Below are 16,330 nucleotides of genomic sequence, written 5' to 3'. Positions count from 1 at the left end.
GGGGAAGTGTGTGTGTGGGATGGGGGGTGTGGGGGGGGGGGGGGGACGTAAGGTAAAACGCTGTGAAAGTAAGGATCCAGAAAAGGGTCCAAAGAAGCAGTTTACTAAGAAAATAAAAACAACAAGAAAGATGCGATAAAGAAGTTCCAGAAAGTTCCTCTCAGGAGAATCGATGAGTGAAAGTCTCCATGAAACGATCTCAGAGCCTTAAAGACAAAGTAGAAAAAGTTTGTCCTGTTTTAAAAACACCTCAGCGTGTGCGTAAAAAAAAAAAGTCTCCCCTCATTCACAAACTCTCCAGCAAGAAAGTAAATCAGCCCGACTCCCAAACTTCCCAAGGTGAAAATGTTCAGCTCGGGTGTAACCTCCTCCTCCTCCTCCTTCCTCCAGAGAACATCCCTCCGCTCTCTGCCGGGAGTTTAGAAAGTGAGAGTTGCAGAGAAGTTGTAATCAGGAACACACACACACACACAAACACACACCAAAAAAAAAAAAAAAAGTTCAGTGGGCAGACGCGCAACACGGACTGGTACGCCTGGAGGTTGAGTGAGTGAGACAGCGCACAGATTTGTACTAAGTTCCCCCCCAAAACAAACCTCCCCCTCTCTGCCTTTAAGTTGAAATCACCAGGAGAAGAAGTGAGCGAGCTCCTTAAACTTTCTCTCCTCACGTATCCTCCCCCCCCCCCCCCCCCCCCCCCCCCCCCCCCCTCTGTCTGCTGCATACACTCCGATATTTTCCCACACAGGAATAAAAAAGCTCTCCGCGGTGACATATTACAGCACATTTCTTTAAAAGCTAATTTCCCAGCAACTCGTCCTCTTTGGTCGAGGCCCCCATAGATCATCTTAATGATTTACTTTGTGATCATTTATTGGTTAAGAGCCACGTCTTTTATGAGCCATCTCTCCGTGTAATGCATCATCCCCGGGGAGTGTGTGTGTGTGTGTGTGTGATTCATGCTTTCACAGCAGCTGACACGAACATGCCGTCTGATAGATCAATCACAGTTTGCTAGAAATGTAATTAAACTGAATTCATCTTCTGTTGTGTTGACTTGAAACCGCAGCAACACTTGGATTAAAATTCTTGGAGTGTTATTGGATGAAAAGTGACGTCACTCAACGTTGATTTAAGAGAAGGTGAGTTTTTGAAAACTACCCCCCCCCCCCCCCCCTCCCGCACATATTTGCAGACACAACCCAGATCTTCAGACCGGACAGTGTCTGCTCTCCTGCATGTTGCAGTAGTGCTGCTGCTGCCCTCTATTGGTGGAAGAGAGAACTGTCAGAATCTCAGCGGGAGACTCTTCATCTTCTCCCCTCAGTCAGTCTGTGTCCTCTTCATCATTTGTGTTTTCATTTGGGGAATTCAGAGCACACTGACCTGCAGATGTAGACACATTACAAGTCTCCATATGAATGCATCATTAAAGGCAGGGAAGGTCCTCCACGTACACTTTTTAAGATGTTGGTTGAAATTGTCTTTAGGTCCTAACCATGGCCATTGTCATTGGGCGAGAGGCGGGGTTACATCATGAATCAGCCGCCTGTCAATCACAGAGCTGACGTATGGAGACAACCAGCCACTCTCACATTCACACCTGTTCAGAATCAGCAGGTAACCTCACCAGCGTGTGATTGGACTGTGGGAGGACGCCACGCACGGGGGAGAACATGCAGACTCCACACAGAGAGGCTCCTGTCTGTCAGACAGGGATTCAAACCAGCAACCTCCTCGCTGTGAGAGGGCAGAGATAACCACGTCGATCAAAAGTCGCCCTCCACTCATCGTGTGTTGACTGTTCAACACATCCTGGGATAGCTCGTTACGTCTTCATCATCCACGCAGAGAAATCTGGATGATGAACTTTGTGGATTGTTGGATAGAAAGTTAAATTAACTCGAGTGATCAGCGTGAAATTATCTTCAACATGAAGACAGAAGAAGCTAAGCTTTCCATTCTACCTTGAAGAATCTCCTCTTAGCTGTTACACTGCTTTCAAACCTTTTCTCAGTGTGGTGTCAGATCGATGGCTGCAAGCGAGGAGAGCAGATCATTACCACAGCAGCTCACTGCCGCTCCTGCCTGCTGCTGCACGGGGAAGTTAAATCCCTCCAGAGCTTCCTGGGTCTGCCCCAAGGTCTCCTCCCCTGCTGGGTTTGCCTGGGGAGGCACAGGAGTGAGCAGCGGAGCCACACTGTGGGGAAAAAACCTGTTTCAGCTGCCCACTCTTTAGATCTCTGTTATCCCCACCCAGAGCTTACTGTAGCTGGCACGTCACAGTAAAACAGTCCAAAGAGAATCACAACACAAGTGGAAAGCGTTAGCACGTAGCGATACAGAGAAAGTGCTGCTCCCGGCAACGTTTAAAAAAAAACTGAAAAAAGTGATCGTCTCGTCTTACTTTTTATTCTGCTTTTCAAAAAGTGCAAATTCATCGTTTTCCGTCATGTGACTGGAGCGGAGGCCTGGAGGGAAGAAAGAGCTTCGGAGAGTGCAGCACAGGCTTGTTCATCACCTGACAGCCTCAGAAAAAACGGAGATATGAAGATAAATGAAAAGCAGAGGGCACACGGGATGACCGCAGCAGAACTTCCCCTCAGTGATGTGAACACAATCCTTCCTCCATTCAGTCAATTTTTTGGCCGTCTGGGAAGAGAAGTGCAAGAAGCCCTTCATGACAAACGTCACGAGTAACGTTAGCTCTATATGCAGCGACTTAAAGGCAGTTTCCACTGAAACAGTCAGCGCCACGTACTCCGGAGCTGATCACATCTGGCGTCGCTTTGTCTCCATGTGCTACTAATCCTCATAACGAATAAAGGAGACACAAGGCGTATACAATACGATGTGTATGAGATGCAAAGATAAAGAGGGCAGGAAACAATACAAACTCAGAAATGGAAGATATGAGGAGCAGGAACACAGACCGCACACACGAGTCATGCTGAACTGATTTTCAACACTCAAAAAACCACGACGTGGTAACAGTTCAAATCGGCGTCTTCGTGGTCGACGTTTAAATGTTTCCACAAATGAAGAAAACGAAAGTGGTGCAACATGTTGAGAGGTTGGTTGGTCACTTCTTATTGAACTTTAGCGATGAATGCAGCGGGGTACACATGACATCATCACGCCCTCCGACCAACGCACAAATGAGACGATTCAGCAAGATCCCGAGACCATCGCTTTGGTCCGTTAGATGGCGTTCTCCCCGTCGCACTGGATCAGTTTCTGGAGGGTGAGTGCGGGAGAACTACAAGATCCCAGGAGAACTACAAGATCACAGGAAGAACTACAAGATCACAGGAGAACTACAAGATCACAGGAAGAACTACAAGATCACAGGAAGAACTACAAGATCACAGGAAGAACTACAAGATCACAGGAGAACTACAAGCTCACAGGAAGAACTACAAGATCACAGGAAGAACTACAAGATCACAGGAGAACTACAAGATCACAGGAGAACTACAAGACCACGGGAGAACTACAAGATCACAGGAAGAACTACAAGATCACAGGAGAACTATAAGACCACGAGAGAACTACAAGATCACAGGAAGAACTACAAGATCACAGGAGAACTACAAGACCACGAGAGAACTACAAGATCACAGGAAGAACTACAAGATCACAGGAGAACTACAAGATCACAGGAGAACTACAAGATCACAGGAGAACTACAAGACCACGGGAGAACTACAAGATCACAGGAAGAACTACAAGATCACAGGAGAACTATAAGACCACGAGAGAACTACAAGATCACAGGAAGAACTACAAGATCACAGGAGAACTACAAGACCACGAGAGAACTACAAGACCACAGGAAGAACTACAAGATCACAGGAGAACTACAAGACCACGAGAGAACTACAAGATCACAGGAGAACTACAAGATCACAGGAAGAACTACAAGATCACAGGAGAACTACAAGATCACAGAGAATTACAAGACCACAGGAGAACTACAAGATCACGGGAGAACTACAAGATCACAGGAAGAACTACAAGATCACAGGAAGAACTACAAGATCACGGGAGAAATTGAGTGGACGTTTTCGAGTCTGTTTTTGACAGAGAACGCTGCAGGCAGCGGTCAAGCTGGACGGAATAGAACGACCCGGACAGGAAGTCAGACATGTTGTAGCTCTCTTTGGCAGGAAACACCTCGCTGAGCATGACAACAAATATAATACAAATGGATCTTCGTGGCTCTTTGTTGTGTGCTCACAACATTTCAGAGGTCAGAGGTCGTGACCTAAATCTCAGATTTTTGGATCACTCTACTCTGATCATCTGCACAATAACACAACATGTTTACACTCCGTGGTGATTTCCAAAATCAGCCGAATATTAAAAACTAAGCAGTGAGTAAGAGTTCCTTCTGTGAGGTTGAGTAAGTGGTGCGCTGGAAAAGCCCCGTTCCTGAAGGCAACGGGAGTTTGGGCAAACAAATATTGAAATAAGAAATGCACGACCACAAAAACAACAGATTGAAACACTCAGAGTCGCAGAAGTGATCCCCCTTTTTCCTTCTGCAAACCGCCGCTCATGAGTGTTTGAAACCGCTCTGTGACGGCTTTGTTTGGGCTCGCTGGGATAAGATGCATGTCATTAACGTTTGAGGTCGAGGGTTTTTTTGAGATTTCACTCCGGATCTTTGATTCCTGGTCCTGTCTCGAGCATTTTCTCCAAAGAGTCCTCGCCGCATTTCTGTGAACTAAGCGGAAATAAAAGCTCGCAGGACGCTTCACAGAATGAGACATTAAGGATTGGAGAAGAGCTGGCGAGCGCCGGACTTCTCACACCCCACGACTACAACCACTCTCCTCTTTTCTTTACTTCTCTCTTCTTCCTCCTGCCGTCCTTCGGGCGCCCTTTTCAACGCTCCGTCTCACTCTCTCGGCTTTTAATCTCCGACTTCCTCCGTTTGTCCTTCCTGTCATTCTGCCTCTCATCGGCACATTTGCCACTTGTTTCTCTCTTCCTGTCCCATTGTTCCTTCATGGTTCCCTCTGTCTGTGTGTTTATGAGCTGAGAGACAACGTGCTACTAATTAGCATCTTTCTGTGTTGACAGCGGTAACGGCTTCAAGCTGTCAAACACAGTGCAGCGCTGTCCTTCAGTCTGAAACATCAGCTGATCTGATCCTGGTCTCACAACTGACAGATGATGTGTCAAAAAAAAAAAAACCATCTAGAAAACAATGCAGCACCTGCGTCCTGCGTTGTTGTGCTAGCATGCTAATGTTAGCGCTCTTTAGTTAGCTTGTAGCTTCCTGTAAACTGACACAGAATGATCTAAAAACTAAATCAGTGAGTATGTTCTTCTTCTTCTTGACTCAAACAGCTTTTATACACAAGGGGAGGAGCCATGTAAACACAGCTCTGACAACAACACAGCCAGCAGGACTCCAGCTTCTCACACACACACACACACACACACACACACACACACACACACACACACACACGAGTTATGATGTATTTAAAACGTATCAAATCTGATCTCAATATTAAGACCTCAGAACATGAACTCTTGATGACGACGGGTCTCTGAGGAACCACTTCACCCTGAAAGTCCAAAACTCAGAGTTCGATAACGGAGCTTTTCTCAGGCAGAGTACACACACACACACACACACACACACACACACTCACACTCTTGTTTCTGGACAGGCAGTTAAATAATGCCACATGTTGCTCCAGCGCCTTCTGCCTCATAGTGAGGGACTTTTTTTTTTCTCTTGTACTTCCCAAGTTGTGTTTGATTGATGGTCTAATTTACTAGAATATCACACACACACACACACACACACACACACACACTCAACATATCTATCGACAGTGTCAGTCGGTTTCCTTGTTTGATTTTTCCGTCACTTGTTCCTCCTTTCCTTCCTTCCCATCGCTCTCTGTGGCGTGCTTCCAAGACGCCGGAACGTAACGTGAACTCACAACTCGCCATTGTGGAAAAAGGTTGTGAGCTTTTTTTTACGGCACTTTAGAAAATACATCGTCTGAAAATGGCTCCTGGCGAGTCGCAGGACCAACCGCGACCATCCTGTTGTTGTTGTTGTTTTTTGCAGTTTTGTTTGTTTTGATTTGGAGGTGACATTTTACATTTAATTTCGCAATGCATCATGGGAGTTAAAATAAAAGTCATGTCCTGAAAGGATGCTGTCTGAACCAAACTGCACAGAGCGAGAGAGTTAGCACCCATTACTAAAATACACAGTCTGCTGAGGTGGACCCAAAAAATGACCATGAGTGTAGTCGGCTGCACACACACACACACACACACACACACACACACACACACACACACACGGAGTGAGCCGCAGCAGCTGTGTGTTTGTGTGATTTGGGGTTCAGTAATAATGACTCATTAAACTCTAAACTCCTGATCGAGCTGCACATGTGCACAGCCGACCTTTCTTAGCGTAGCGTGCTGTTCTCCAGCTCTGAGCTATTTACTGACGGACACAACAGAAATGACCTCCACAAAGTGAAACAGGAAGCAGCTCTCTTTTAGCGTGTGAGCTGGAGCGTGTAACCTCACATTTCAAACATCTCCTCTTTTATTTCTCCACATTGTTGGCTTGAATGTGGAGACTAAATGTTGCCCGAGGGGTGAAACTGAAGTAATTTCTTGTTCTTTTCGGGCAGCTCCTTTTTTAAAGCTTTTGACAGTGAAAGCAAAAGAAATATCTGAAATGAAATAAGAAGAGATCTGGCTCTGTATCCCAGTGGGGCTTAACTGGGAAAAATGAAAATACATATATCCAATAAAAAGTTTAAAGGGGGGTGAAGTCGAGACGCAGATGATTCAAGCGAGAGGGAGAGAGTTCTTTCAGTGGCAAATACCCAAGTTCAGTATTTCTTTTCACACTGGCAGCGGCAGTCCCAATCACAAGGAAAACCTACTGTTCAACCACACACACACACACACACACACACACACACTCCCTGATAACTGTGCTTACTATCCTTTGTCTGACAGGAAAAAAAACACGGCTGAGTAAACGACAGAGTGTGGACAAAACAATGATAAAGATGAAAAATCTGCTTAACTTACACTCTCTAACAAGTGTGTGTGTGTGTGTGTGTGTGTGTGTGTGTGTGTGTGTGTGTGTGTGTGTGTGTGTGTGTTCCTCAGTCTGCAGTGACTTGGGTTGAGAACCTGAAGGTCGCCGTATCACGTCTCGCTGTGCACCAAGTCTGGAAATTGGACTGGCAGCTGGTCTCTGAGCAAGGCAGCATGGACCTGGAGCAGTGTAATAACTCGGCTCTGGTGACTGATGGAGTCCAGAGGTAAACAAGTCGAGGAGAGACGGTGAGAAGCCACGAGAGGACAGCTAACCCACATCCATTATATTTTTAACTTGAGCCGTTTTCCTTTGAATCACAGAAATGATGTGGAAAAATAACCAATCTGTGGTCGTCTTGTCGGGTCTTGATTTAAAATCAAAAGTCTGCACAGTCTGAGACAAGACTTTGAAAAAGGGGTCTTGAGACCAGGACCGGTTTGGAGTCCCCCAACACGTCTACATCTCCGTCCTTCCTCCGTCACTGAGGACGAGTTTAGAAGAGAATCCAACATCAATAAAAGCCAAACGGGTCTTCCCCAGCAACAGTAACGAAAGGGGGCGGGGCTTAACAGAGGGTCAGCAGACACTTTCATATGTAAACTTTAACAAGTAGAAGAAGGAATAAAACATCCAATCAGTCCCTGTTAATGAAGCTGATATAAATACGACTGCTCGTTATCTACGTGTGCGTTAGAAATGTGTAAAACACATTTACGTGACCTTCCAGTGACCTCGATTAACCTGACAGAGTTTAATTACAGAAGAGTCCGTGTAGATCTGCGTCATGTATGTTCATTCAGAGCGAAAGCTAATTATCCACGTAGACCTGCTCTCAGTGCACGACTTCAGCAACGGGCGTATCAGAGTGTGTGTGTGTGTGTGTGTGTGTGTGTGTGTGTGCTCAGAGCAGAGGTTAACCTCTTCCTTTTCCTCCCTAACAAGGAAAGGTCAGAGGTGGCGATACAAATGGAGGGAGAGGAGGAAAGACGGATGAAAGGATAAATTGTGCGGCTGCAGACTGATTGGAGGCCAGATGTCTAATAAGGTCTATAAATAACCAGGTGACGGCTGACGGAGAACCACCGAGCCTCCCCGTCCAAAACAAAAACCCCCAAATCCACATTTCACAACTTCAGTCCTTCGTCTTTGTCTCTTTTTTTATTTCACAGTTCTCACACATCGAGCTTCATACAGAAAAGTCGAGGACGTTTTTCAGTCTCTGGTTCTCGTGTCGGACGCCGTCAGATGTGGTGAGTCAACTCAGCCGCCGTTTTTGATTCTTGGAGTCAGTGGAAGTGCAGAAAAACTGTTTTTTTTACAGGCAGTTGGGACTAAATTGTACAAAAAGGTTTTATGTACATCTCACGTACGAGATTTAGAGCCCGTTTTCCTCAAATGACTCTTCTTGTCTCTTTGTCCTGCTGTCAAAGACTGTCCGCCATCTCCCCGTCTGACGTCCTGTCCGCCATCTCTTCGCCCGACGTCCTGTCCGCCATCTCTCCGTCTGACGTCCTGTCCGCCATCTCTCCATCTGACGTCCTGTCCGCCATCTCTCCGTCTGACGTCCTGTCCGCCATCTCTCCGTCTGATGTCCTGTCCGCCATCTCTCCGTCTGACGTCCTGTCCGCCATCTCTCCGTCTGACGTCCTGTCCGCCATCTCTCCGTCTGACGTCCTGTCCGCCATCTCTCCGTCTGACGTCCTGTCCGCCATCTCTCCGTCTGACGTCCTGTCCGCCATCTCTCCGTCTGACGTCCTGTCCGCCATCTCTGCACTTCACTGTCTGTCTGCGTCTCCTCTATCAGATAACTGAAGTCTTATCGGTGTGGAGGTGCAGAGTACTGAGCTGCTCCCCCGTAACAACACCACATTCCTGCCTGCTATTTGTGTGTGTGTGTGTGTGTGTGTGTGTGTGTGTGTGTGTGTGTGTGTGTCAAAGATACGAAAGTTAACAGATGTGTCACGGGGAAAGAAAAAACAGGATCTGTTTTTGCAAAGTGCGGGTGTGTTTGTTTTAGGAGATACGAAAGTGATGCTAAAATAAATTGGTGTGTGTGTGTGTGTGTGTGTGTGTGTGTGTGTGTGTGTGTGTGTGTGTGTGTGTGTGTGTGTGTGTGTGTGTGTCTGGTGTGTGCGTGTGTGTGTGTGTGTGTGTGTGTTGTGCAGACACATTCCTCTTCGCCACCTCCAAACCTGGCTGACTCCAAAAGCCGATCAAAACACACAAATCAGAGTAAATCGCAGCAGAACTAAAAAGTGATGCCAGAGAATGTGTGTGTGTGTGCGTCCATGTGTGTGTGTGCGTCCATGTTGTGTGTGTGTGCGTGTGTGTGTGCGCGCGTCTCTTGTCCCTGCGTGACGCACGTTTGCGGCGGGCGCCCTCAAACTAAACATTTATGGAAACTTCTGATCCAATCGAATCTAAACGTCTGAATCACTGAGTGAATCTAAAAAGTGAACGGCTCTCTTCAACTCAAAGAATTGATCGACGGCTAATTTACAACATGTTACCTGATCCACCATCCCAGGCGTGTGTGTGTGTGTGTGTGTGTGTGCGCGTGCGTGCATGCGTGCGTGTGTGTTACTGGATCCCTGGTAATGCTATTTCCCTATCAGCATCTCATTTCCACCCCCAGTCCTCTGCCTGTGATGCTATCGGCTCCATTTATGAAGATGTGATTACGAGCATGTACGCTAGCAGCACGGTACGAAACGTGTTCCTGAACATCTGTCTCTTTAACTCTCAGTCACATAGGAACACCTGATATCCTTTACAAAGCTGTAGCATCCTATCAAGTCTGAGCAGAGTCAGATATGACGAACGTGTAGCTTACATCACAGCGATGGAGGAGGCAAACAGACAGCTGCAGGTGAAGCCCGTCTCCAGGTGTGAGACTGTAACGAGAAGCACTCAGGTGAGACGCAGAAGACGACACGCTTCCTTCTCCAGAGGTGCTGCCCCCCTGTGGTCAAACACGACATCGATTAGAGCTGATCCGGGTCGCTCCCAGCCGTGTGTGTTCCATGTGTGTGATGTGTGGCGCCTGCTCCCCCCCCCCCCCCTCGATACTCCCCACAGCTGAGACGGAGCCAGGCGTGCACATTTGTTGTCCTATCAGACATCTAAATACGATGTGATTTTGGAAACAAGATCATGTCTTATAATCATTATAACAACGTGCACGTTTTTCTCCCCTCAGACCTTTAATGAAATAACTTTAACCTCACACGCTTCCTGAACGTCACATCTGGAAGTCAGGATGCACCGCGCTCACGCTGTCAGGCATGATACCCGCCCGGTCCGTGCGGTCGGAGGAGACTCACGAGGGATGAAAATGTTCCATCATTACAGACGCTAATATCTCCGGCGTTTAGGGTTTGAACTGGACGCTGGACGCTGCAGCTTTAGCTCGCAGAGTGAATCAAACGCAGCAGGTTTTCATTACTTCAGGCTTATCTGGCCTCCTGCAAATTCAAGATACAACGCAGGCTGTGCTTTAATGTAATAAACCTATAGCTGAAGTGTAATTTCCACAGCTTTCTGTATTTGGCCGGCCCGAGCTGCTGAAGTCAAAAACATCAAAGCCACCAGCACGCCGCTAACAGGCAGCACACACTCACCGGGAGTCGAGCTGTCATGGCGGGACACACGAGCAATGCACGACTCCACGCTGCTAGCTTATCTCTGATCCGCCATCTCGCTTCCTGCGGTTTGGATCTGATGAAGCCCTGCACTTCAAAGTGCGTGTGTGTACTGTGTGTGTGTGTGTGTGTGTGTGTGTGTGTGTGTGTGTGTGTGTGTGTTTGGATGTAATGGAAAGCACCGGCACTCATTGATGCAGGGAAATATTTAGTGTAAAACAACGAGGAGACGAGGGTGGATGATGAAGAAGAGAGAATGAACATTTTTTTTTTTTTTTATGTTTTTAGAAAGAAGAGTAAAAAATAAATATGAAGTTAAAGACGTCTGATGGACAGACAGACAAAAGGAGACGAGGGACTGAAACAAGGATGGAGGTAAAACCAGATTGCGGAGGTTGGGATAAAGGAGATCACACACACACACACACACACTCACACACACAGAGGCCTGAGAGATGAGGAGTACATTTAACACATAATCAGATTCTTAGAGTGAGTCTCATAAAAGGTTTGAGGGACTGTGAGGCTTCGAGGATGCAGCAGCGCCCGGGACCATGAATGATGTCATACAGGAAATATATACTGACCTGTATGAAGTCGCATTCAGAGGTCGAGGGTTTCTTCAGTAGACGTCTTCTGGACGATAACGTCTGTCTTTGTCAGGAAAACGGGAAGGAGGAGCCAAGTGCAGAAAATGATTCATTTTAAACTAAAAAGAGGAAAAAAAGGCAAAAACTAAACTTACTTTCAAACAAAATCCAAAAACAGGAGCAGGAAACACACAAGAGCAGACTGTAAACCAAAAGACAACAAACAAACAGGAGAGTGAGACTAAAGAGGCGGGGCTAATCAGACACAGGTGAGACTAACGAGACAGGTGAGGACAATCAATGTAATAAAGACAGGAGGGAAACCGTGAAGATCAGAAACAACTTAAAACTCAGGAAACGTTAAAGCACAAGTCAAACAGGAAGCAATATCAAAGACAACATAGCAGCACGGAAAAACACCAATCAATAAAACAGAAGTCAAAACTCAAAAATACAACATCACAAAACCAAACTATGACAATCGTCTTGGAAACAAGTTTTTAACCAAATCAACAAATGGGCAGGTTTGTTAAACTCTTAACAGCAATCTGGCAAAACATAATGATGTCACGACTGCCGGGCAGAAAACAGGGAGGACAAATAAGATTTATTTTAACTAAAAAAGGCGAAACAAAAACGTACTTAATAAATCCAAAACGAGGAACAGAGCGTATCCAAAAAACAAAATCCAAAAACCACAAGGAGACAAACCATGACAAAAGACAGAAGACAATGAGCCGACAAGAGACTCAGGGAAAACACAGACTAAATAGACATGAGGTAATCAGACGCAGGTGAGACTAACGAGACAGGTGAGGAACATCAGGGTCATCAGACACAAGGAGCACAAGTACAAAGTAAAACTCAACACTGACAACACAACCAAAACCAGATCTACAAAATAAAACAGGAAACACCAAAGACCAGACTTAAAACACAAGACAGGAAATAAACAGGAGGACACAGAGAAACGCACTCAAGACTAAACACAAGACTATGAAACATTAAAGCACACAAAGGGAAACAATCAACACTAGGAAACATTTAACACTAAGGACAGAATGAGAACTGAAGGGGATGCTGATAGCGCAGTGACACTGTGCATGTCCCCATGTATTGAGGCTCAGTCCTCGCGCGGGCTGCCCGGGTTCACGTCCGGCCTGTGGCGATCCTTCCTGCTTGTCTCCTCTACCCCTCTACCCTGTCCACTGTCCTCCACTCTAATAAAGGTTATAAAATGCCCCCCAAAAAAATCTTCAAAAAAGAAAAGAATGAAAACTAAACATGAAACAGAACCAAACCATGACAAATGAAACTTTGAAATAAGTGTGTTTGTATTCATTATTAAAACATTGTCATTGTTTGATTTAAAAAAAGGAAATTATATTATATGATATATATATATACACACAGTCCTGATCAAAATCTTACAAAATTGCACTGTTGGATGTTTAAAAGGTTCCAAGAAGAGATCAAAATGTAAAATGAAGAAAGAGGCCAAAAGTTTTGAGCAGCTAATTTATTGAAAACAACGATTTAACAGAGCGAGGCTGTTCAACAGTGTGACCTTTAAAAAAAGGTTAGTTAGCTTTATGTGCTGCTTTAAACAGGAGACGTTTGGTTAAGAACGGGCTCCGTTCCCTCAAATAGTCTCGTCAAATGAACAGCAGACGATCGGACACACACTCACACTCGTTACAGCGGGGCGGAGGAAGGAAAGGCGGCTCTTTTATTGGGTGTTCTGATGCTCTGATCTCAGGTCCCAGAAGAGGATCCCGAAGTGATTCCAACGTTGCTGCTTAAATCTGTTGTGTGTTACCACGTTGATTACGATTGTCTGAAGAGAATAGCTGTTTTTAAAAAATGTCTGAAAATGTAAACACAATCCTGTGTGTTCCCGGAATGAAAATATTGTTCCTCAATGTGCGAGCGATTACAAAACTGAAGCTGCGTAATCACCGGGGCCTCTTCTTCTCGTGCCAACAGGAGATGACTGATACCATTAAGCAGCGAAATGAAGACCGTGAGTCACACGCTCAATTAATGGAAGCGATGAGAGTCGTGCACATCCAAACGTGTGTTTTCCTCAGGGCTTGTTTGGGATGTTTGTTTTAGACGGAGACGGTGAAAGACAGATGGCGAAAAAAAGGGGGTGAAGTCCAAAAAAAAAAAGTTGGTGGGAAAAAGGGTTTAAAAAACAAGCGTTCATTCAACACAGCCAGAGAAAGCCCCGTTTCAAAGTGGCTTATTAGATTTCACTGTACTTTGCTTTTAAAAGCCCCGAGTTTGGGACCAAATTATATGTTTCAGAGCAAAAATCTGCCTGGAGTTGCAAAAGCGAAAGACATTTGTCTCAACTGTGGAGCGGTCGGCTTTTCACTCGGAGCAGGAACTCGTGTAATTTAGTGCTTTCCCAAGCACAATGTAAACTAAATTACAGGTTGTAATACAATGCATGGCTTACATTGATAACAAGGCCGTGCAGCTACAAGGGAAAGAGTCAGAGGGTTGGCCCATGCCCATGAGCAGGCACACACACACACACACACACACACACACACACACACAAATCATTGTCAGGTTTAAGACGCAGCTGTAAACTTCACCGTGGAAGTCTATAAAAGCCAGATCTAGTGATAATCCGAGCGTTCGTTTACTGAGTTGGGCAGAGGCGGCTCAGTTCTTCACGGTCCTTGAACCGAACATTCGTAAGAGTCGTTTAAAACTCCGAGCAGAAAAAGGGAAGAAAAGGAACGTTTACGTTGCCTCTGCTTGGGCCCTTGAACTCCTTTTCCCAGGACATTAATGAGGAAATGACACACACTAAAGAAAGAAAAAAAGAAAGCAAGCGAGAGAGAAGAAGAAGAAGGAGAAAAAAAAAAAAAGATGGAGGGAGTGAGGGATGAAGGTTTCAGAGGGATGAGGGTCCGGTGATTAATCCCGCTTTGAGTCGACTCCGCCGGGAATTCCATCAAAAGAGCGCCGAGAGAAAAGGGGATTTTAATTGCCGTTCCCCTCCACGTTTCCCAAAACGCTTACCTACCTCCACCCCTCAAATCCTTCCACTCCTTCCTCCGCCATCCTGGTGAGGAGAGAGGGGGGTCGCCCTGGAATCCGGCCGGCCTCCCACCGCACACACAAACACACACACACACACTCACACACACACACTGAGACCCAGAATTGCTTTCAGATGTGCAACGAAAGCAAAGGTAGGTGTGTGTGTGTTTGAAATGCCACCTCACTCTCTCCACGCCGTGTGTAGTTCCATGATTAGGAATTTGAACGTGTGTTTATCTTGCTGTCACGTGTGTGTGTGTGTGTGTGTGTGTGTGTGTGTGTGTGTCCTGTATTCAGTTACACTTTAATGTGGATCCTCGTAGAACAAAAACCATCCGTCCCTCTCGTTGTGTTGATAACCTTACACACAGCGTTGACTCTTTCACTGCTGCTCGATGTGTGTGTGTGTGTGTGTGTGTGTGTGTGTGTGTGTGTGTGTGTGTGTGTGTGTGTGTGTGTGTGTGTGTGCCACATCTGCTGAATGTGTTTCATCCCTGCGCTGTAGTGACTGTCGGAGTGGACACCAGGGACCCATCAGTGGTCCGTGAACGGAACCCTGCGGTTTCCCAATAAAAACCAGGACAAGTTTAATTTCGCTGTTATTTCACCTCGGAGCTCTTTCAGACGATGAACTGACTGTAGACATAAAGATCACTGACCACCCACTCCCCCGGGATACTGTCACATTTCCTCCCTTTTTTTAATTTAAGGAGTTATTTTAAACCCTCAACGTTAAGAAACGAGTCTGTCACATCTGTAAGATTTTAGGACGTTACACTCTGGACCACAAATATCCAGAGACTCTGTGAGCTAACTTGTTAGCATCCTGCACTGCGCTGCCATTCGCTGCCCCTTTGGCCTACGGTCGTGTCTATGGTCCATTTCTGGAGCGCGCCAGCAGCGCCGCTATGCGCTATTAGCGCTCTGCCGCCTCGCGTCAAGGCTGGACAGAGCAGATCGACACAGACAGGAAGTCAGACAAGGAAACGCACAGAGCGTCCAGCCAATTATAAAACGTCAGAACTTCTCCTTCTCTTTCTCTCTGCGTGGTCTTGTAGTTCTCTTGTGGTCTTGTAGCTCCCCTGTGATCTTGTAGTTCTCTTGTGATCTTGTAGTTCTCTGTGATCTTGTAGTTCTCTGTGATCTTGTAGTTCTCTGTGATCTTGTAGTTCTCCTTTGATCTTGTAGTTCTCTGTGATCTTGTAGTTCTATTGTAATTTTGTAGTTCTCTTGTGATCTTGTAGTTCTCCTTTGATCTTGTAGTTCTCGTGTGGTTTTGTAGTTCTCTGTGATATTGTAGTTCTCTGTGATCTTGTAGTTCTCTGTGATATTGTAGTTCTCTGTGATCTTGTAGTTCTCTTGTGGTTTTGTAGTTCTCTGTGATCTTGTAGTTCTCTTTTGGTTTTGTAGTTCTCCTGAGATCTTGTAGTTCTCTTGTGGTTTTGTAGTTCTCCTGAGATGTGTGTACAGCTGCTCATGGCTGTGCTCGTGCTGCAGAAACAGATCCAGTGGGTCAGTGGGCTCGCTGTCTGACGGAGCAAACCGTGACGCTTTAAGAACTTTTCTTTTTTTCATGTTTTCAGTAAAATTTCAGACTGCGGTAGATCGTCCCCTTCTATTCTTATATATGTGGTGCATGGTGGGAAATGAAGTCTCACAAAGTAACCTTTACACTCCAGGAACCAGCCTGTTGTGTTGAGTGATTTCTAATGAGTGGGTGGGATCAGGTTTACTGTCCTTCTCGAGTGTCTCGTAATCTTTGACTGTAGGAAAGCAAAGCACCACTCACTCTGTAAACTCATGTTTTCAGATCGTCACTCCAGAACTTTCCCGGGTCTCGTCATTCTCTCGTTCACCTCAGCCCCCCCCCCGAACTTTCCCTTCAGATCACGCAGGATCAAAGCAGAGAGGTTGGGGTGAGGGGGGGTTTTAAGTGGAGA

At 46.0% G+C, this 16,330-nt stretch overlaps 1 protein-coding gene across 3 annotated transcripts; it reads right to left on the bottom strand.

The window, feature by feature from the left end:
- Positions 1-364: 364 nt before the first annotated feature.
- LOC306829151 (uncharacterized protein) lies at positions 365-12,035 on the bottom strand. Of its 3 annotated transcripts, none has more exons than XR_013779837.1 (3): positions 11,973-12,035; positions 11,328-11,449; positions 365-408 (listed from the first exon to the last, which is right to left on the bottom strand). XR_013779837.1 is itself a non-coding variant. In XM_079352069.1 (3 exons), the coding sequence occupies exon 3, from the start codon at positions 8,863-8,865 to the stop codon at positions 8,524-8,526; it is 342 nt and encodes a 113-aa protein (XP_079208195.1). In that variant the 5' UTR covers positions 8,866-8,975; positions 11,328-11,449; positions 11,973-12,035; the 3' UTR covers positions 7,690-8,523. The 3 variants fall into 3 exon arrangements, 2 of the variants coding, with proteins under 2 accessions (XP_079208195.1, XP_079208196.1); XM_079352069.1 differs by lacking the exon at positions 365-408 and adding an exon at positions 7,690-8,975; XM_079352070.1 differs by lacking the exon at positions 365-408 and adding an exon at positions 7,690-8,975 and having other exon boundaries at positions 11,328-11,394; positions 11,973-12,032.
- Between the last annotated feature and the right edge of the window lie 4,295 nt (positions 12,036-16,330).

Source organism: Symphodus melops (assembly GCF_947650265.1).
Source record: "Symphodus melops genome assembly, chromosome: 9".
In the NCBI taxonomy this organism is placed as follows: Eukaryota; Metazoa; Chordata; class Actinopteri; order Labriformes; family Labridae; genus Symphodus; species Symphodus melops.
This window is presented reverse-complemented; position numbering and strand designations above follow the sequence as displayed.